General features: G+C 39.5%; 1 protein-coding gene across 2 annotated transcripts in view; it reads right to left on the bottom strand.

Moving 5' to 3' along the window:
• Nucleotides 1–351: 351 nt before the first annotated feature.
• Nucleotides 352–22,770, bottom strand: part of pou6f2 (POU class 6 homeobox 2) — a 76,585-nt gene continuing 54,166 nt past the window's right edge. For both annotated transcript variants that reach the window (XM_051411233.1, XM_051411234.1), the window contains 5 exons: nt 20,321–20,452; nt 14,872–15,081; nt 12,857–12,998; nt 9,003–9,171; nt 352–4,056 (listed from right to left, as the gene is read on the bottom strand). In XM_051411233.1, the coding sequence (XP_051267193.1) occupies nt 3,549–4,056; nt 9,003–9,171; nt 12,857–12,998; nt 14,872–15,081; nt 20,321–20,452 (1,161 nt within the window). In that variant the 3' untranslated portion in view covers nt 352–3,548. The remainder of the gene's footprint in view (nt 4,057–9,002; nt 9,172–12,856; nt 12,999–14,871; nt 15,082–20,320; nt 20,453–22,770) is intronic.

Genomic DNA, 22,770 nt, shown 5'->3' with positions numbered 1-22,770 from the left:
ATATACATTTATTAACACATTTATCTACAATATAAGATACTTTAATATGTCATTTAGAGTTGGCTTATTCCACTAGAGTCAAAAGCTGAGACAGTTAACTGCTAGCTTTTAGGGTTTTCTCCATTTTAACTCGGTTTAGCTCATTTAACATCCATTCAGTCACATGCACACATTTATAAATCGTGTGGAATAATAAACTGAATACATCCAGTTCAGAGATATGTTAATCATATTTTTCATTTACAGATTACAACCAGGGTAAAATATCCCAAAATTATACATTTCTATTGTATAAAAATCCTCAAAAAATCAAAGAAAATCTTTAAAAAAATAATTCTGAAACACACAAAATTCATGTCAAACAATTGTTTATTACTAATTATGGTACAAATCAATGTGACATACTTGAAGCTTTTTTTTGTTTTGTTGGAAATACACAAAGTGCTGCTTAACTGACCAAACAGATATTGCTCTATAGATTAAGTACAGTTTTCAGTCTATAAAAAAATTAAAACCAACCTCTGCAGGCTCTTCGGCTTTGGTTTCGAGTTCTTCGTCTATTAACAAAACATCAAACCAGTTTGTTTGTGTTAGTAAAATTTCACAAAAAGCATTTTTAAAGGTTGATTCACTAAAATCATCCTAATTGGGTTAAGAGCAACGTTACTGTAATCTCCTTTTTCCTCTACGCAGGGTCTACAGGTTCTGTGACAACTGAGAGGTGAAAACACCAACGACGAAGATGAGAAATAATACGACAATATTAAATAAATAAATAAATAAAAAATGACCAGAGAGTCACGTGTGGCTCAGGAAAACCACTTCACGAAGAAACAAAAACAATCATGTGTCACGTAATAATAAATAAAAAAACCTCCACATCGAAGGTGAACACCGACACACACACACAGTGTAGAGTAATCGTTTTTTTTTCCTCTTCTGACCTGCTGCTGCTTGTATGGCGTTTAAGTATGATTCTCACAAGAACAGTACTGAGGTAAACCTTGGATGAACTTACTGTACATTTCTAACTCTTTCAATTTCTTTTTTTTCTATCTCGGATTTTTTTTAAAAGATTGTCAACATCATGAATCTATTTCTCTGTACAATGTGCATAACTATAGAGCTTTGGTCCAGCATTGAAAAGTTGAGTGAAGGCGTAACTCCTTCCTGTGTCTTCGTTTTATTTTATTTATTTAGTTTTTTTTTTTTTTTTTTTTTTGGTTTTTGGTTACAGCTTTATTGTTAAGCCTCATAACAGATCCACAGGAGCCTGCTGCTTTCTCACTCTCTCTCTCACATGTTTGTCTGGTGGGTGGATGCAGACATGTAGTTTCTTGGCCAAAAGATTTGCCTGAATTAAATACTGGAAGTAACATAAAAAAAAAAAATACATCAAATCTGATTAAAAAGGATGAAAATACAATTAAAAAAGAGAAAAAGACGAATGGAAATTAAGTTTAAATACTTGAATATATCATAAAAATTATATTAAAAAAAGTCTCTGTGCACCAAAAGGAATTTAGGAATACATGTAAAGCTTCTTCGTGTGTTTTTCTAACATTTACCGAGTGTGTGTGTGTGTGTGTGTGTGTGTGTGTGTGTGTGTTTTACAGGCAGTGAAGAAGAACACAGCAGTGCACAGGGGACTGAAAGACTGAGATAACCAATGTGACATGGAAGGACAGATATCGAGCAGACACATGATTCTGAATAAATTGCATCAAATTTCACCTCACTTCAAATTAAGTTCACTCGTTCTGACATGTGACACTTATTCTCAACATTCACCTCTTTTTTTTTTATTATTTTTCCTGTGAGGGTTTTTTTTTTGTGAAATCCAAATATTTGTGGGGTTTTCTTTATATAATATTGACATTTCTCACAAAGTAATATGTAAAATGAACAATTTCTATGTAGATTTCCATCACAAATAACCACAAATACATGAAATCTTTGAAGATAATCTCTGGAAATGAACCTTTTAAAGCATTTTACTGCAGTAGAAATCAATCAAACGCATTAAAAAATGGTTGATTGTAACATCTGTAAACCTTCACTGAGCTGATGGATGCAGAATATAAAAGAAAACAACATTTATCTTTTCAGGTTTATAAAAAAACACAACAACAGCTGAACTGGAATGAGCTCAGTAGTTTAGTCAGTGGCAACAAACAGGCTTCAACCACGCGTTTATTTGATTTTAGGCCTTAATTAAAGGGTTTAACGTGTAAAACAATGTGTTATTTTTACTGATATTCAGGTAATAATGTTAATTTTGGGTCATATCATCATTAATAATCCTCCGTCATGTGGTTTGAGTTGAAGCATGCAGAGGAAAACTTAAAAAGAAACTCTTTTTCTATATTGCCGTGAAAGAGACTCACTGTTGCAGCTGTTTGACATGATAGTGTGTTTTTTTGTTTTTGTTTTTTGTTGTTGTTGTTAAAATTGACCCACAGAGTGAAACACTTTAGAAAAAAGAGGAGGGGGGGGAGGAGGAAAAGCCAAAATAAATGGAAAAGGTAAAATCTTCACCAGTCCTTGAGCTGAAAGGTATGTGTTCTTTGGCTATCAGGCTTTGGCAACAGATCGACACAGTAGCTCAAAACAAAGCTGCAGTAGACTTTGACAGACACTGAAACCCCTCATCATCATCATCATCATCATCATCATGTGAAAAGTCCCTTAATGTACTCTCCCCGCCTCCGTCCGTCCTCTGAAACAATCTCATGAGATCATTAATAAATACCTGTAAAAGTTGTACAAAGTTACACCGTGACTGAAAATATTTGCAGATGAAACACAAATCAGAGGCAAAAAACGACATTATTATGCAATTGTTCAACAGCAAAGGTTAAATTATCTTTTTTTTTTTTCTTCGTCCAAAAGAGAAACTTTATCGGTGTGATTTCAATTCGAAGACAGCGTTTGTTTTTTGTTTTTTTTTTCCCATTTTTTTTTGGTTCTTTTTTAAAGATATTTACATACAAACAATGAAGGAAAAAGTAAGCGAAGACAAAGATAAAATGTATACTCAACCTCACACATATAGCTTTAGATTTTTGCCAGTACAAATGTAAAAATTTAGAGCACATTTACATTACAAAATTATTCTTAGTACTCAGATGCAACAGACTTTGGTAAATAGTGTTTTTGATTTGGTATGATCTCTTTACTAAATCCCTCCTCGTGGGAACCAAAATTTGGGCGATAGTCTGGTCTGTAAGGCCAGAATCTAAAACTCTTTGAAACAGCACACCGTATGTTTTTACATAATTCTCAAGATATTAATCTCTTTTTTCATGGTTTTTGGTTTTCGCCAAGGTCATTTACATAGCTGTGGTAATCACACTGACAACACATAGTTTTTGTTTTGCAAACTCACGACTGTCCATTCCAGGGTGACTCGGGATCGTTTCTCAGTTCTCATTTCGAGACGAGTTCATCCAACCTTTTGTTGTTTTTAAAATGGCTGCCACTTTTCCACTCCTCTTTTTTTTTTTTTTATCTTATTTTATTTTATTTTAAGTCGAAGGAGAGCTCGTTCATTTCGGGAGCTCCTCTAGAGAATCAGTGAGAGGGTCCATTGGCGCAGCCGGGCCGAGGTCGGGCTGTTTCAAACGCTTTATTGTGTTTTTCAAGGCTTGCCTCTTGTTGCAGAACCAGACACGCACCACCTCCCGGTCGTAGTTCAGTTTCTCGGCTATTTCCGTCATTTCCTGTCCGGAGGGGTGTGTGTTCTTCTCAAAGTGGCTGTTGAGGATCTCGAGCGCCTGCGGGGTGAAAGAGGTCCTCCGCTTGCGTTTTTTGGAAGGCTCGCTGCCGATAAACTCAGTCAGGTTCTGCATGCCGGATCGGTGGCGGGCTTCAGCCTCGGCCATCCAGCGCTCCAGAACGGGCTTAATCTTCTGGGCGCTTTTAGGGGTGATGTCCAACTTCTCAAACCTGGCAGGATATAAAAGGCCAGGGTTCAGTTTTCCTGTCAGACTGCTACCTATAGTGTTCTCTTGGGCTTCCTGTGGTAGGAAAAAGTGGCTTCTCAGGATGGTGTGTCTGGGGAGAATTGAGAAAAAAGAATCTTACTTAGGTGCCCTGCCAGAACAAGGGATAAGCTGCCTGCCTTTTAGTCTCCTCAACCAGAATGCCACAGGGACTGAGACTAACGTCCAGGTACACATCCGAGCCAAACTCCACTGTATTCAGCACCTGGAAAACACCTCAGCTGCAGCAGCTGGAGGTGACGGTTGCCAGTAGTGTGTTAATTTTCTGGAGAAGGTTGTGGTTCTCTGTCCCAAATTGGCAATAGTGGAGCAAGGAGATATCGCCGATGGCTAAATCAGCTCCAGTTGAACCAAAAACATACAAAAACATCTAACTAAATGTACTTAAAAAGGAAAAATAAATTAAAATCAACAGAAATAACAACAATTACTCCCAAATATCCCATTTCTTCTTTTCCTCAGGTGATAAAAACCAAAAACTCCACTAATGCATGCAGTTAAATATGGCACCATCATTTATTTACAAAAAAAATAGAAAAAAAAGCTTGAATTATTAATCAAAATGTACATTTAATACATTTTTCAAACTTTCTTTCATCCTCTAACAACGTCTCATTTTATATTTAATGAGAATACATTTACACACTCTAATCCTGAAAGTTCCTGCAACTTTACACATAATTCTGACTCCACGTATACTCGGCATTTTAGCAAGTCGCAGGTAAGAATGGAGAATGAAGCTTTCTCTAAAAACACTAAGAGTTGGCAGCTCAGTGACTTTGTCGGGTGCTTTTTTACTGCGATATGAACAGATACAGATACCGTGTGTGGGGTTAGAGTTAGATATGAGGAAGACGATGGTTTTGTGTTTGACAGTAAAGTGATGAATTCCTCTCGTGCCTGTAATGTCAATTAGTAAGTATGCTGACTTAGGAGAAAATGTTAATTTTGTTTAGAGGTTTTATGGCTACAGATACAAACAAAATCCTTAAAAACTGTATTTGACATAGTAAATTAATGGAGCTATGAGGTCAATACTTACATTTATATTTATTTTTCACCCAGACTTTTATATATGGATCTTTTAAAGGACCAGTGCGTAGCGGTGAAGTTTCATCACAACTCAGCCTTTCAACTATGTAGGAGGAACTACAAAAAAACGTGAGCCAGAGTGTTTGGTTTTGTCCGTTCTGGGCTACTGTAGAAACATGGCTGGTCCATACGTAAATAAAATGACTCTAAAATAACAAAAACACAACGATTCTTATTTTCAGGGGATTTTACACCAATGAAAAAATGTCTGCTAATGAAGAAACCTGCAGATTCTTATAAGTTGTTATGTTGTTTTAGACATTTTGTATTTATGGTGATTCACACGTTAACATGATTAATTGACGGACTGAATTTAAAGAAACTGTAATCAACTTTAAACGCTGACAGTAAATGTTTGTCTGGCTCTATTATTTACAGACTGGGAAATAATTGTCGCTTAACTGATCTAACATTCTTTGGGGTTAATTGTTGTTTTTTCGCCAATTTTGTCAGGAAAATATTCGGTAAAGTTCTTGTTAGACCGAACTAATGACAGTTGTAACAGTTACATAACACATTGTGGGCTGTCCCATGTGTTTTTAATTGAAGGAGCACATCAGGACTCCAGTGAGTCCTGAAACTGCCTGGTTGAAACATCAGACTTACCACTGGAGTGTACTGCAACACAACTGCAAGTTAGATCGCATTCATCTATGATTCCTCTGATACTTTAAATAATATTTATTGTTATTTGATTGTTTTAAATGGTGTGTGTGTGAGATTCTGGTTTTATGTGACTAAATTGTCCTCTGGGATGCAGAATATCTACAAAAACAGACAGTGAAATCTTCATTTAACATCACATGCCTATTAATCGGGGAGGTTTTCAGTGTTTTTTGGGACAAACATGAGTGTGACGTGTGTGAATGCTTTTAGTAAAACCACTCCTGAACTGACATCTCTGATGGAAAAAGACAGCAGAGATCTACAAGGAGTCTCTCTGGCTCTCTGTGGAACAAACAATGCACACAAGACATTTTTAATGGCGAGGTGAGCGGCTGCAGACAACAGCGAGGGGCGAGATGCCCATGCATGCATGAACTTCCTCTGTTTCTACACCTCGTTGGTGCTTTCCTCCTTGTCGACAGGCGGTATTATTTATAACCCGCGTCCTCCTCCTAAACAGTGGAAAGAGGAGGGCTCCATACTGCGGGGAATACATTAGTAAATATGAGGAGTCACCAGAGACAGGACATTTCATGGATCAACAGGAAGCGAAGATACTAAAATGAGTTGAGAGCTGCTCAGCTGGAGTATGCACTCCCTCCACTAGTGCATCAGCACGAGGGAGAAATGGCCCTGAATGCACCTCCAGCCTCTCTGGCTCTTCTTAAAAGTACCTTAGGAGGCTGCTGTATGTTACAGTCTCCCTGAGGGGTTTACAGTCATGGACCAGTGAGAGCTGTGTGAGAGGTATAAGCCAGCATGACCTAAAATCTACAGTATATGAAGACAGTAAATCATGTCATGTTGGTTCGCTTGTGTTACATTTGTACTGTTTAATTACAGTTAAAGATAAAGCTACTGTTTGTTTATAGACATTTATTGAAAACTGTCAGGGAGGAAAGGGTGATATAACAATATTTATAGTGAGACAATATGTTATTCTAAACTATATTGTGGTTTCTGTTGTATTAGTAACTCACTGAATCATTGAACGAGACGTTTTTATGGCAAAATCGTTTTTATATGACTTTGAAATAAATGTGATCTGGTGTATCTGGACATTCATGTCTGGTTATTTTGTCCAGTAACAATTTCTCAACTCGTTCTCCAAACATGTATTTTATGAATATATATATAGTGATATAATAATATAAATTAAAAATACTGTAATAAAGTATTTAATGTATATCGCTAAAACCCTGCAGTCAAACACTGAGAGCTGGCATTAAAGGCTTTAAGTTCTTGTAAAGCCGCTTTATGTTGTGAAAAACATGAAACACTGACTGATTTAAGATGTTTGGCTTCTTTTGTTTAATAAAAAATGATTTTATAGAACGTTTTTTTAATATATGTTTGAAAAGAATTGTTTTTCATGGCTTTGTGTTGCATTTTACACACAAATTGTGCTACATAAAAAGTTTATTATTATTATTGTTATTAATAATGTTGTAAAGGCATTGCAATATCCCTGCACTTGTGATATAAGTATATTTGAATCTATAAGAGGTTTATAAGATCAGTAATTTAAGTTTATTGTCTAGCACTACTCAGGGCTATTGATAAAATATGTCTGTTTATGTTTTTATAAGCTGTGTATGTAAGTTATTTATGCTGAGTCAGATGTGTCTCTTTAAAGATTTAACTGAGGAAAGCAATCTAAGAGTTTATAATGGGACTTTGAATTCTCAGCAGTGTGAAAGACAAGTTATAACACATTTACTATGTTAATAATGTAATAATAATGAGAAGTTTTAAAGTTTTAAATCAGAATATTTTGTGTTTTTTAATACCCATATTAGCCAAACCTGACCAAATTTAAGGCCACAGGACGACACACTGGTACATCATTGGTTTGATGATGCCCTCATGTAATACATGTGCCTGTTAAGATAAACTAATAAAGTCCCTGGAAACATACTGAGCAATGAAAGGAGACAAGATGGAAGCATCTGTCAGTGTCTGTTCACTGTCTGGGTTCAGAGTCGGAGCCCCAGAGCTACCGTGACGTCCCGCTTCTCCTCAAACTTCATGTCTATGTTGATGTTAACTAAACTAAAGCATGTGAAGTTTGCCCCTCTACTTAAAACATCAGGATGTCATGTCCGATGTCATACAAAAAAAAAAAATTGTCTTAACGGCATGAATAGCAGCCCACAGAGTGTTTATTTTTGAAGCTAATGGCTTTTAATGTATGTTATAAATATTTGAATTATTCCTGGCTGTAAATATTTCATGTGTGATTTTAAGACTTTAAACATTAGTCAGAGATGGCTGGGCCTCATAAGAACCCTGGACCCTGTACTGTTTCACATTTTATCACCCGTTTGATGTTGATGTGATGAAATTTTTAAAAGTGCGTGGCAGCGGCGCGTCACATAAACAGTACAGGTCGTCGGCAAAGCACATGCATGCAGAGGGACATTAAAATTAATACGGTGATAGGAATATTAAGCTGAAAATGGGAGAAACTGGCTTTGATTGTGTTAAATTCTGTGTTAAGTTGTCAAAAATGGATCCTTTAATTCGATTTTTAGAACATTAACTTCCATTTGTAAACATTTTAATTAATCATACACTTAAAATGCTGTTTTATATTGGAAAATTACTGATTTTACTATTGGTTTCTCTTAAAAATGTCATATTTGGGCATGATGTAGCCCAACTTTTCTGACTTGAAAGGGAAATATGGCTCCTTTGGCATCCTCTTGCAAAATGTTAGTCAAGTGGAACAGCAGGACGGATGAAACACTGATTGTCTGATTGTCTGATGAATATATAATGCACCATTTATGACTAAACTGTCCTCGTGGCAGCAGTAAAACATGGCAATCTTATTAACAGATCATCGCCGTCAAGCTCTCTCATGTTCAAGCGGAGCGACCGGCAACGGGCCTTAGAAATTATTAAATGCTTTAAGTGCTTCGTGTAATACTTTGTATGTATTTTGCATAAGTAACGCGAGGCTGTCATGTCAGCGGGTGAGAGGGAAGTGAGAGGAAGGTGGGTAAGTACAGACATGAGAGCTTCGTTTGTCAGGGTGGTGATAGTCAATTATGTATTTTAATATCTTAATAATGTCTGTTAAAACACGGAATGAAAAATGGATGGCAGTTATGAGCACCAGACAACTCAGTGAGGCTGCACGACTTCATCTGCTCTCATTTGACAGAATTAGGACACACTGGTCAGATATAATGAACCCTTTATTGTTAGACTTTTACCCTCTTTGTTTGTTCTTACCTGCAGATGGCAGACTGGCTGTACGCCGGCCCCTCGGCAGCGCTGAGCGCCTGGCCCACCTGAGTCTGTGTCAGGCCCAGGGACAGCCGGCGGATCTTGAATGCTTTGGCGAATTCACGAATCTCCTCCAGATTGACCCCGTCCACCTCGCTGGGGGCGGTCTGCGGGTCTACAATACAACACACACATCTCATTTTATTAGCCCTCTGCTCCCCCGTCGCTTACCTCATTTTCCAGAGTGAATGAAGCAAACACCCAGACATATGTGATCATGATCGTCTCTAAACAACAAAAAAGTAGTCCTGCTCTGGGTCAGAACTTATTATTTCTCTTTGCCCTTGTGTGGTAAACTGCATGTATCTGAGAGATATTTGAAGAATAAATTCATCTGAGGTGTGAATGCAGGCATGTCATGGCTCTGACTTGCAAGTGTAAATCTTTTATCTCACACACAAAAGCAATATGGACAAAACCATACGACACAGAGCTTGTTAATTCAATAGATGGATAGATCTTGAGCAGACACACAGCAGATACTGTGGCTCTTTTTCTTCTATCTCTCTTCTAGCTTTCTGTATGAATACACATATTCTAAAGCTAGCACTCTCAAATAAATATTAAATAATGTATAAAGACATTATTTTATCCATCTGACCGCTGGCGAAGACAGTTCAGGCCTTCAAACCACCAGCGAGCCTCGTGCAGAGGAACACACACAGAGAGAACTCTCTTTATACAAAGAAATGCTGTTTGTGAATCTCCGCATTTGAGCAGATCTGAAAAACTTCACTGAATCATTTTGAAGAATTTCCCCGCTAATAAAAAGTGATTTCACATTGTACATCAATGTCAGGTGCCCTGGCATCCTGCTTACTAAAGCAAAGTTTGTGCCTCTGAATTATTCATCTTGGTCATTATCAATGAATTATTAAAGGAATCCTCCAAGCGTATTTAAGCAAAAATCTATGGGCCTGCCATCTCGTTGTGCCTCATAAGTGACGTGTAGCGTGTGCGGCATGCTCCAGACGTGTGAACACTTGGAAGACGAGGGACTAGAGACTCAAAGACGACTAAATGGGAGGGATGAGCACTCACAGCTTCGGGTCCCATCATCTCCACATTGATGAGCATCTCTTCATCATTCCCAACAGAGTCTATTTACTCAGTGGTTTGAAAGACTAATGGCACTCTAGAGCGGCGGTGCTCAACTGGTCTAAACTCTGGATCCATTATTTGTCTGTAGACATTAAGTCGCAAACCCAAACATGATTTAAGATTTAAACCCTAAAGCTTGATTTATTTTGCAATAATGAACGGTGGAGTAAAGCTTTCACAAAACAAACAGAATTAAATGTTTTAAAAGACAAATTAAAAAACACTGAAACAATGGAGACGATTTCTGGAGCCTCCAAAAGCTTTTCTTTACTTTTCTTCACAGCAAGGACAATAACAAGTTCTCTTCTGAAAAGTGAAATGAGAAAAACCTTCATAAATTACAGGTACGACTCGTCTATTATGAGCCAGGACTTAATGGCACCCAATGTGCCAGACAAAGTTTTTAATCTCTGTCTGTCCTTCACTTAAGGAGTTTTTCTTTTTGTAGAAACGTTCATAATGTACCTGAATTAGACTAAATGATGATAAAGTTTATAGCTGCAACCCACCAGTTAGAAAATGTGAGAATAAGTGAAGCTCTGCTTTATATGCACCTTAACATGTGAGCTGTGATAAAGACAGCTCTTTGCATTTACACCTGGTATTAATAAGGATCCTTGTTATGTCAGTTCTGTCATCACATATCAATTAGCGAGAATCATTTAATTGTTAAATCACTTTTAGTGACAACTATGTGTTAGTGTAGTAGTAGAACAACTAGAATTTATATTTTTTTACGTATCAAATGGCAACAATCCCTCGTAGAGATGAATCTACAGAGAATTATCTGCAGTAAATGTTGGACTTCAACATAAAAACATATTGCGTATGTTATTGCCGAATGTGGTCACACTGCACAGACAACGCTACTTATCCAGACAGCATATGCAGATACAGACGGCATATTATTGCCAGCTGTAAATGGGGGTATAAGTGCCCTTAAGCAAGGCACTTCAACCTCTATTTTATTCCAGTGCAGCTGCTCACTGGAGACTAATAGAAGACTGTGGTTGTTGTGGTGAAATGAGGGTTAAAGTTGGGTAAAAAAAAAAGTTCAGTCAACTTTCTCTGGACAAATAAACGTTAAAATAAAACAATACAACCTCAAGGTAAAATATCGCTGACATTCTTCTTTCTGATTGACATTTTCCCATCTGATTATTTTAAATAACAGTAACAGAAATTCTCAGTTTTTTTTTTTATATCTGTTTGTGGCACTTTGTTTGTGGCCAGTGAACACAATGACATTTCATCTTCTCAGCAGACGTCTCTGATTCTGTCATGTGATTTTGCTTCGTGTATGTACACTGTAAGTGATATTGAGAGAAAGTGATATGACTCATACTCAGCATAAAGCATTAATTCTATTTAACCTCAGAACTGAGCCACAAAGATTTTGTGCAGACTCAAAAACGGTTTATAAGATATCTTCCCAGCTACAAGTAAACACAAACTAAACACGGTGTCTACAACAAGTTGATCAATGGCGACTTGTTTTTTATTAAATTCAGTGGCATTGTGGCTGCCTTTAAAATGAGTTTACATGGAGTTTAGGAGAATCGACTCTGACAAATGAAATTTATCTGAATAAAACAGAGTTTTTAAAGGCAATAGCTGCATGCTGACAGGCTGTGGCCCAGTGATTTATAAGGCTCTGCCAAGGGCCCCCGCATTGGGAGAATGAAACTTATGTTCATTATACATAACACAGGCCACTTTAGATTGTCTAATAAACCAAAGAATTGACAGTCAGAGAAAAAATATAACAATTGTAGGAGGCGGGGATCAGTCAAAGGCTGTCGTCACTGAGAGTAATGTAGACACTGAGCGACCGCCACTGTTGAATCTTGAGGCGTTGTTTCTAGTCTGATATCTACTCATGCAGACCTCAATACAATGGAGATCAACTGAATTTAATTTGTGATACTCGTAACATTAAAAACTAAACAAAAAACTGTGTCTCTGTCACTCTGGATAATAATTATTCAGTGGAAAGTCGTTCCAATGAATCAGTTCAGAGTGGGTCTGTGTATCATGTACTTTCTGTCTATATTTGATATAACTAGATAATAAATCTCACTCTTACCAAGATTTTTATCTGTGATTTCATTCATTATTGTCATCGTATTTTCTTAAAGTAAAGTAAGAAAATAGATACAAAGTAAAAACTATCTCCAATAAAAGTCAACTTATTGAAAGAATTGAGTGTCTTGATCTGCTCCTGAAGAAGAAAATGCTTTAGAGAAACTGCTTTACATCAGAGATGATGTAACTATTCTCACTGGACTGGCAGATTGTTTCACTTATTTTAAAGGTTACATCTGGTTTTCATTGTCAACAAATCCCATGAAAAGACCAAAACCAACAATGAATCGACTCCACTAATCTTAGAGAGAGCTCCATTGTTGCTGAACACTCACACTGTAGTTTATTGTGAGTCAAAGTACAAGGTCCCGCTGCTCATTTAAGCACCAAATGTGTGTTAATCCACTGCTGAAAATAGTCCCCAAATGCACTACTTCCTCCTGTTTTGATTACGTTTGCTAAAAGCCACCGTGCCCAGCTGTTCTAGGAAATAACCCTTGACCTTACCCTTTAATGCACATTCACTGTCATATCAACGCTACAAGAGTCAGTGAATTGTATTCTGGATGTTTTGAAGGCATGTTGTGTTTTTGTGAGCTGTGTCGGACACTTACTGCTGACCAGCTGCCCCACGCTGAGAGCCGAGGAAGAGGAGGAGGTGGAGGAGGAGGAAGAGGCCTGGTGGAGGGGACTCTGTCTGTGGGGCATGTGGAGCAGGTTGGGCTGAGACGATGCGGGGCCTGTCTGACCCTGCTGCTGGACACACAAGCACACACACACACACACACACACACAGAGCTGATACAATATATTGACAGCGTGCTGTACAGAAGAATATCCATTATTCCCTCCTGCACATCATCACAATAATCAGCATTTATAGTCATCATGTCATTATGGTGGTTGAGCTATAATATTAAATCTAATCAACCAATCAACAGCTATTAAATTAGCCACTTAGAAGCTGAATCTAATGAGATTTACCTTGTACCGGATGATGAATAATGTTAATCACTGCCTGCAGTATTTAGACTGACAGCAGAATACAGCATCAATAGTCTGCTCAATAGACTACAGAGGTGGTTAACCATTACAGGAGAGTCAACTCAGGTACCCCACTTTCTCTCTATGAGCTTCTCTGCAGTTAAATCAGTTAAAAAACAAGAAAACCGCTCATGACAATTAGAGTCTTCTCTCTCGTCATCAGACCCGAGAGGATGCTAATAATGGCAGCCTGAATCTGAAAGAAAAACATGTGGACACAGCAAGTCCCCGTATCAAACATAATTCATGATCCACAAAGCTACGTGCTCTGATGGCGAAAAAAAACGATGTATTTTCATGTTTTATGCACATTTGAATTGCTTTTACAAGATCAAGATGGTACGTCTTCACTTTTAAAGTGAAAAGCTGTCTCCGCTATAAGCTAGGCCGGCTTCTCCTTCTCCTTCTTTGCAATTAATTATTTTCTCTGTGGCATGTGTTTGTTTGGATGGTGGGGGGTGTCAACAGCGATGCACACACTGTCAGGACTGTTGACAGGCTCGGAGAATTATCTAGCTTCACTGGAAATATTCTAGACTCGCAGGCTCTGACAACCGTAAATTATGCCCGTGGAACAATGTGTACATGCGGGCTTTGAAGTGGAGACAAAAGCATAAACATTATCACAAATGCATTAATTCATTCGAGAGTGTGATCTGGTGTTTTCGGGGAGCCACAATTAGGTGTCCATCTGCTGAGAGTTCATCCATTCTGCACTGTACAGGCCTTCAATGTGAACTTTTACTCTGTAATTCTGCGCTGACATCACCATTATCAAGTCAATAACATTTTCATTGTTGTGTGCATGCATCTGACTCCAGGCTTGTGTGCGCGCCGTATAGATCCTCAAATTGGAAGGAGATGATGTTTGAGCTTGAGTTTCTACACTTACAGTACAAACTTAAAAAAAAAAAAAAAAAAAAAGCAGAAAAGAAAGGGAACTTGTGTGTTTTATTCCTTTAAATCAAAACAAAATCCTTCTTGTTCAGGTCAGAGAGGACAAATCATAAGACTGGAGAGTGTGATTGAGGAAAGAGAAGAGGGAGGGAGGGAGAGTGGAACGGAAAGAGGTGGAGAGCAGAGGCAGGAGTGTTTGAGTTTTAAGTGGGGTGATGAAAAGTGTTGCTTTGTTTTTGTTTTTTTTTCTGGTTTGGGCTCTGCAGGGGCGCGGAGTCTGAAAGGTTGGCTGACAAGTGCCTTCGAAGCATGCCACACACACACACACACACACACACACACACACACACACAGAAGCATTCACAAACATACACACAATGCGAACAATTGTACCAAAAGCTACAATTTTCCAAGCTGAATGATGCAAATGAGCGTTATGAGTGTTGAAGCAGGAGAAATATGAGGTGTTTAGCATAAAGCAGACCTGACTAGCAGCGCTGGAATATTGCTTTCAGAAATAAACAGAGCTCCAGTCTGACTCCACTAGGTGTTGCTCATTCAACGGCTTTAAAGTCAGCTCTTGATCGCTGTTGAAACATCAGTTCAAGTATATAATAAGCTGCTCTACAAGATATCTTCCTCTATATATGTGTGTGTGTGTGTGTTTGTGCATCAGTGTATATGTTACCTGCTGTCCAGGCTTGATTGGTGACAGCGTGATTCCCTGGGTGTTGATGACAGGCAGGATCTGATTGCCGATCACCGTGGCGATGATCTGGCCTTGAGCGTTGGTCAGAAGCTGAGGTGTAATTGGCTGTACCTGCAGTGCTGGGTTGCCACCCCCTGATTGGCTGGAGGGCCCTGCAGAGTTGGGCATCAGTGGGATTGTTCCAATTATCTACAAAGGGGGTAGAGAGAAGACAAAATCAGCTGGGCGGTTTTAAAAAGAAGATGGAGCAGAGAGGGTAAACGCTACTGGAGGTATCGGTCTTAATGATCTCTGCCACTGTGAGGCTTTTTTTTTTGGGGGGGGGGTTTGTGTGTGATCAGAAACAAAGCCTGAGCCGGTCATTTTGCCGCGTTACGAGGCTAATCAGAGCTCTCAGCTTTCCAGTTGGTCCGTGTGTATGATTCTGAGAGAGAGAAACATGCACAAGTGTCCACTGATCATCTGTCACTGACGTGGTTTTACAGGCGAGAGCAAGTGAAGCCAAAGCAGACTGCTGGGAGCGCACTGCAAAGGTCAGCGCTGAATACCTGTGTGTGTGATGGTGCACACCACTGACTGTATTATCCATCACCAGGCCAAGACCGGGATGAGTGTGTGCGTATGTGTGACTGTGTGTGTCTAAGTGTCTTTGTCTGTCTCTGGTGAGAAGGAGGGAGGCTGCTGAGAGACAGAGACCCCCATTTCACCCTCTCTCTCTCTCTTATACACACAGGCAGAAAGGAAGAAGTGGAAAGAAAGAGCAAGAAAAGAAAAAATAAGAGGGAGAAAAGGAGGAGCATCAGAGAGTGAGACAGGACGCTGTGTTTCTAATTCAACTCTTAGGGTCCCAGGGGTACTTCACCCCTCCTCCACACCCCTCTAGCCCCTGCTTTGCTCTCCTCTGTGGCTGTAATCAGGAAGGGCAGATCAAAGGGGGCGGCAGAGTGTCACTGCAGCGTTTTAGCTCTCAGAGCTGCCAGAGTGTGGCCAAGAGTGGCGCTTTAGGGGGGTCTTAGCGCCTCTTCACCATGATGAAGGTTAATGTCATCTGGGGACTGGTTCTGAGCAGCTCCTGAGCAGCCATCGCCCCGGTACCCCCCCCACCCCCCCACCCCGCTGACATCGCTCCTCCACCAAGCCTCATTACACCAGAGAGCAGCTCAACATGGATGAGATGCCCATCATTTTAAATTCTGTTATTTGGCAACCGGGCAAAGAGCTACTTTTGCAAAAATTGCCCTCTTCTTCTTCTTTAAGTTTATATTTTAGTACAATCTTCTACACCTCAACCCAAAGCAACACAAAACTACAAACAGCTTCTACGTAACATTAACCAAGCATGTTCTGGCTCCCTAGTCTCTATCGCCACCACTGCTGATGTGTTTCAGCCTGTGGTTCGCCTCCTCCTCCTCTCTCTCTCTCCCCCCCGTCTCTTTGACATAATAGGGAGGGATCAGTGAGAGAAAGGTGGGCCGACAATCTGTAATTCATCCCTGCCACGGCTCATTTGCTTACGTTGCTTCGCATTAGGGGAGAGATAATTTATCTCTCTCTCCGCGGCAGCTTTACAAATTCCCTGTAATGCTCTCCTGCCACTTAGCATATTTTATTGCCCTGCCTGACGCTCTTGTCTCCTGAGTCCCACTGATCCCGCTTTGCATGCCACTGTGGCAGGGAACTTGTTCCGCTCAATTATTCATCGTCATTGGACTAAGTGGTTGTTCTATAAGCATAATAAAAGAGCAGGCAAGTGACAGCGGAGCTCTCGTCCCCGTCGCACCGTGCGATACTTCTCTATCTGACTATCTGAGGCAGATGTTTCATGGCAGTGTCTGAAAGCTCTTCTGGGGCTGGAGGAGTAGAGTTTGTAGAGCATTGAACTGTTTGAGTGTTGATTTATAGACAGGAGGTAAAACTTTGTCATATATACTGTATTTGGGGGGCTTGAGTTTATGGTTTACTGTAAGATAATTAAGCCTGGATATCAAACCTAAATACTTTTTGAATATCAACAAAGACACATCTGTAAACAATGATTGGTCAGATTCTTAGGTTGATTTATTATTTCAACAGAACTAAATCAATGTTTACTTTAGCATATAATTTCATTCAGGCAAAGTTATTTATTTAACACTGATGCATTTTGCAATTTGGCAACATGTTTATATTCTCCACGCTAAGGTATCAAAACAAGTGCTGTACTGTACCTTTTGGTGCTAATCCAAAAATAAAAAAATACCCAACTATAAACATATTAAGATCATTTCCCGCTGTATGCTTCTGTTTGATTCATAAAAATCACTAACTGTAATGTATAAACCTCAAACTAAGCCAAGTTTCCAAGGTTTGACAAACAATTCCCATCAACACACAGGTCTTGCTATTCATTCCTCATGTTTCTACCGATAATATTAGTATTTGTACACATGAGAAGGTTGCACAGCTCAAATTTGGTGAGCTTGTGCTTCGAAAACCTGCAGTACTCCTAATCAACCAGCAGGATGTTCTGTCTCTACAACTGGTCCAACTGTGCAATCATTTCCATTTCTTCGGGTGCAATTTTATTGCACCACCATTTCATAAATAAGCAGCCATCAGAACCTTATTCACTGCTAAGTCCCTCTCCTCAATTTCTTCTCCTTTATTTGGCTTCCTGTGTTTGCTTCCCGCTCCAGTTTGTATGACATGTGAGTAACGTGCCTCTCTCCACCCAGCAGAACTCATTAAGATTATGCTGCTCTTGTTTCCACAGAAATGTCATCTCATCTCTCCAGCCAGGGCAATCTGTGTCTTTAGCCATGGTCGCCAGGCAATATCTCTGCCCATTTTCTCTCCTCCACTGTTCATGCGGTGAATTGAGACCCAAGAGGGAAAATGTTTGGGAAGTTTGGTCCAAAGTCCAAAAAAACCTAACATTCAGAGCAAATCAAAGCCTAAAACAGCAGACTCATAATGGTACACTGGACAGGAGATTTCCTAGGGCCGGGGTGGCAGATCTTTTCTATTTATTTAACAGCTTTTGTTGTATTTATCAAATATACAACAAGATGCAGGTTCAGTAGATTAGTGCAGAAATGACAGAAATGAACAGAAATTAGTTGATCAAAAGAAACTTGATCAAAAACTTAACTTAATAAATAATAAACTTAATAACTGGTTAATTGCATAAATTATTTATCCAACAAAAACGTCAAACATGAGATATTTGCATCATCTCAAATGCTATAATCTGTCGCCTTTCCGTGTTTTATATCATCGTTAATATTATACCTTTAGTTTTTGGAGTCGGGCAAAACAAGCAATCTAGAAGCTTGTAGGCCATTGACAGATTGATACTGAAAATAATCAATAGCTGCAGCCTACAGTAGATTTACAATTACGAGGTCAATAGCAGTTTACACTGATGTAACACAGGATCTAAGGGTTAAAAGCTTTTATCAACACACAGGGCACATTGGTGTTGTGGTTCAGCTTCACTCACTTCACAGGCTAACTTGCTTTGCAGGTTAACCGTGCATGTTCTTTACCTGTTGTCCTCTGTGTCTGCATTAGTGCCACCACCATCCACCCTAGGGACTGGGAATGCTGGGAGTAAAAGGGATTGATGGCCTGACAGCCCGAGTTCAGTAAGGAGAGGATGTCCATACACAAAGCTAAAGAACCTGGGATTACTAAACTGGGATTTAACACACACACACACACACACACACACACACACATACACAAACCAATTCAACTACACCTTTCAGGACGTACGGTACACTACATAAAACATCCCTTTATGTCTCCTTTTCCCAACATATTTTTACTGCCATATTAAAGGAAAAGTGAGAATTTGCACTGAATAGAAGATGTTGACAAAAATGCCTTAGATTCATAAAGGAAAGAAATCTCAGGAGTGAGAGTGACTTAACAATATTCTGGCTTTTATCCACAGCTTTAATCACTGTTGTAGACGTAGCGAGGACAAAAGAGCCTCATTGATTCTCCTTGGAGAATAAAAAGGCTGGGGCCAATATAATTAAGGTTTAAAAACATATTGAACTCCAAACGTTCATCAAACCTGGCACTTTTCAAGGTCCCCAGAGCTCTTGCTTATGAAAAGGTCTTTTGACGGAGTTGTAGAAGAAATTATGAGGTCAAAGACTGTATAGTATGTTTTACATTCAAGGAAAGGTGACTCTTTACTCTTGGAGTGCACTGATGATACAGATTGTTTCCCCGAAATTCCAATCAAACGCTACCCTGAAGGGATGAAAGAAAAACTCCAGCAATGCAAACTAAAATTTGATAAAAGCTGCTCCACTGCCTCCTGTTTTGTAGCTTTTCCACGCTGACATAAGTTCTCAGAGCGTGTTTCGTGGACCTCCAACCTTGTTTGGGGTATGTATTAGCCTGTATAATCTCCTCAGTGTTGGGGGGAGGGGGGTACGGGACCTTCTGATAGGGTAGTGCATGTTTCAGAGCCCTCCGTCTGAATAATGCTATGGAATAATGAGGTGGGGAGCAAAGGCTGTAGCCCAAGGCTTTGACCGTCTCTGTGACCTGATTATGTCAGGGGCTGTCAGCCGCCAAGACACTACAAAAGCACAGAGCATCCCATCAAGTCCATATCCACAGTGATCTGTCCCCAGTGCTCCAGGCACCTTGTGAGCCAGGGAAGTCCATACTGTCTCATTAGCGACGTTTAGCATCAAGCGCCCGGACAACACTTTACTGTAGACAATGAGGCATGGTCACACTGGTGGTACCGATACTTTACTCCAGTAGGCTAAATGTCACATTTAACATTAAAAATCGAGATGTTTTCGCATGTTTTCTAGTCCTAAGAAATGTCACCTGTCTTTGGTTTCACCATATTTGTGTTAAGTTTACAGTAAGGACAGTGCAAGTGTTGAAAGATGAAACAGGGGTTAAGGTAAATAACACAGAGTGGCATGAAAGGGCACATTGTCCATACAATTTTCCTTTAATATGTGCCGTGTGCACCTGCGATAAGATGATTCATTAGATAGGGTCCCACAATGACAAGCATCATCGTTCAAGCCTCTGGCTACTGATGGAACAATTCTGCAGCCACCCTGTAAATATGACAAGGTCAGCGTTTTACTGCGACAGGCGCATGCGGATAAGAGAAAGAAGGGCTTTGTTTATTCCCAAAAAGCTTAATATATGGTGGGGTGGCTACTAGAGTGTAGACAAACAGCTCCAAACACAACACGCAGACCCACCACTGGAAATCCATGAGGAAGGATCAGAAATACTATACAAATGTTTTATTTGGAACTGCAGTCATACATGATAGATGTTTCCAGCAACGTCTCTTACAAACCTGTTACCAAGGAAACTGTTTTCCCGCTACAGGATTTTATTAACCGTATGTATAAATGATCGTTTTTTTGTTTGGTGTCCAGTATAGAGCACTCACCTGTCCTTGTGCGTTGGTGACCAGCTGTCCGGTGGCTCCTTGCAGGTTTGACAGGGTGTTTCCAAACACCTGAGAACCGGCGATGGATCCCATGGCTGCTGCTGCTGCTACCTGGCTGGCCAGTGGATTCAGCTGGTGAGGGCAAGGAAATCATTCGTCAAAAAACTGCATCTGTTTATATCAATCGTGGAGACATGTACCGGTGTAATGCAAATTCCTAAGAGAGCCGGTTCAGGAAGTCTCGGTGTGTGGAGGTGTGTGTGTGTGGGGGGGCCTTCACACTCCCATTCTTTGTTGCTGAAGGCCAGAATAGGCTAACTGCAGTGAGGTCTGTATAGTCCAGTATAGAGGGCTATGCAGTCCATCATACAGTTCCCAGAGGTCTGTGCTCCCGAACCCAGTGGGAGGCTCGAGGGTTGGGAGGAGCAGTGAGAACGGGACGGTGGCTGTGAATAAGTGGCCATTTTACCACTCTAAGTGCTTCCTCTGGCCCCCGGGGCTCCCCACGGGCCGAAGCGAGTCTCTCCACCCGCAGCAATGGCCCAACAGCATCCCGCTCACAATAGAGCCGAGCAGTGTGGCCATGCATCACTGTATTGCCAACCCCTTCGATATGCTTCGACTAAGAATTCCTCCTGCGTCATAATGCTCTAGCACACTGTTACTTTTGAAGGAGAGGAGGGTTAAAATGACCATTTTTACCCCCAGCTGTAATGGACTCATCTGGTCTGGCCTGTGGTTGTGAAAAGAGGCTCCTTGCATCAGGGAGAGGTTGTAGAGCCCCGCCACATCGACGAGATTACCCATATAAATCAAGCTAACCACTTATTAGGGGGCTGAAAATGCACTGCTGATTTGGTTGTAGTGCAGCAGAGCAAAGTCTTATTAGGTTGAGTAAGTAGATCAAAGACCAAGAAGAGATAGGAGACCTCCCAATTACTCAACAGAATAGAGAAATAATAGAAACACTGCTTTTGGAGCAGACTGCCTGCTCCCTGCTGCTAATACTGGTGGCTACATTCAAAGAAAACTGCTGAAATTAAAAGTAGAGTTTATATAGAAGGTTTAAAACAACATCAAGTGTTTCATATATTGTTAAGTTTATGTAAAATACTATGTGCTGGTGAAAGAAATTCTGTTATTGAAAGCACCGTCTCCACACTCTCTGTACTCTGCAGGGAATTCAGCTTTGTTCATCTGAGATCATTCAGTTGCCATTCATCTTTTATCGTACCCCACCACCATATATTATTACACTTTCTGAAATCAAATGATGAAAAAATGCCACAGAGCGATCAATACTTTTTCATTGACAGTAAAGGTTAAGCACATTAAGAATGACACTGCATTTGTCTTATGAAATCATATTTCATGTTGGTGGCCTCAAATTGGCCGTGATTGATATTGCCTCCTCTCGTCTGAAAGTCATCCAGTTTTCCCCGATAATCGCAAGATTGTCTTTTATGTGTCCAGCAGTTGTCCTTCGGAAATCCCAACGTCTCAGATGTTCGAATTCTGTCTTAACATGCAAAAGTAGAAGGACAGCAGAACTTCAGTAAAGCTGGAATTAAACTGCAAGATCTGAGAGGAAGTTCCCTAACTTATATATATTATGGTATAGTATTTTGGCTAATTTGGGCACACTAAGTAACGACTAACTAACAATTAAGGGAAATTACTGTATGTGGTAATTAACATAACATCCCAACACATTTCTGTTTTCTGAAAGGATTTTGTATTTTAAAAGATAAGAGTTTAATATTGTATCTTGTAAAAGAAGATTAGTCTTCTTCCAATAAAACAACCAAACTGTCCTTTACCCAATATGTTTTGCTAAATAGTGAAACTTTAATTAATTTAGAGGTCTCATTTGACTGTACAGTGCAATACAGTATGAAACAGTAATTTTTATTAAGCCTGGCTGATCAAACAACAGTATTAATTTTTAGCAGAATCATCAGATGGTGAAATTATCTGACCATGTTATCAATCTATACATTTATGTTATCTAAAAATAAATATATATAAAATAATATAATATATAAAATAATGATTCCAAGATGTGATTTCGGAAACGCGTATATCAATTTGCAAAAATATCCTTAATAATATTGTGGCAATAATTGCTATAACTGATTTAAATATATTGATAAACGTACAAATGGTTACATTATAGTTTATGTTTCGTTTGTATTACCATCATTATCACAATAGCCCACAATGTGCACACTGTGGTGATAAATACGTATTTATCACAGTGGAAGATGATAAAAGGGTAATTTTGTTGAAAGAGACAGAGAAAGAAACAATCATCTCTGACTGTTTCTCTGCTCAAAGACAAATGTTATCTCATACTTTTGTTCTGAGAAACTTTTAGAATCAGATGAAGATGTTTTAAAAGAGCAGCAGCTAAAAGGAAACATCTCTTAGCTTTCTTAGTTGTTAAATCT

Source organism: Dicentrarchus labrax, unplaced genomic scaffold (assembly GCF_905237075.1).
Source record: "Dicentrarchus labrax unplaced genomic scaffold, dlabrax2021, whole genome shotgun sequence".
Classification (NCBI taxonomy): domain Eukaryota; kingdom Metazoa; phylum Chordata; class Actinopteri; family Moronidae; genus Dicentrarchus; species Dicentrarchus labrax.
Note: the sequence above shows the minus strand (reverse complement) of the source record. Positions and strands in the feature narration are given on the sequence as shown.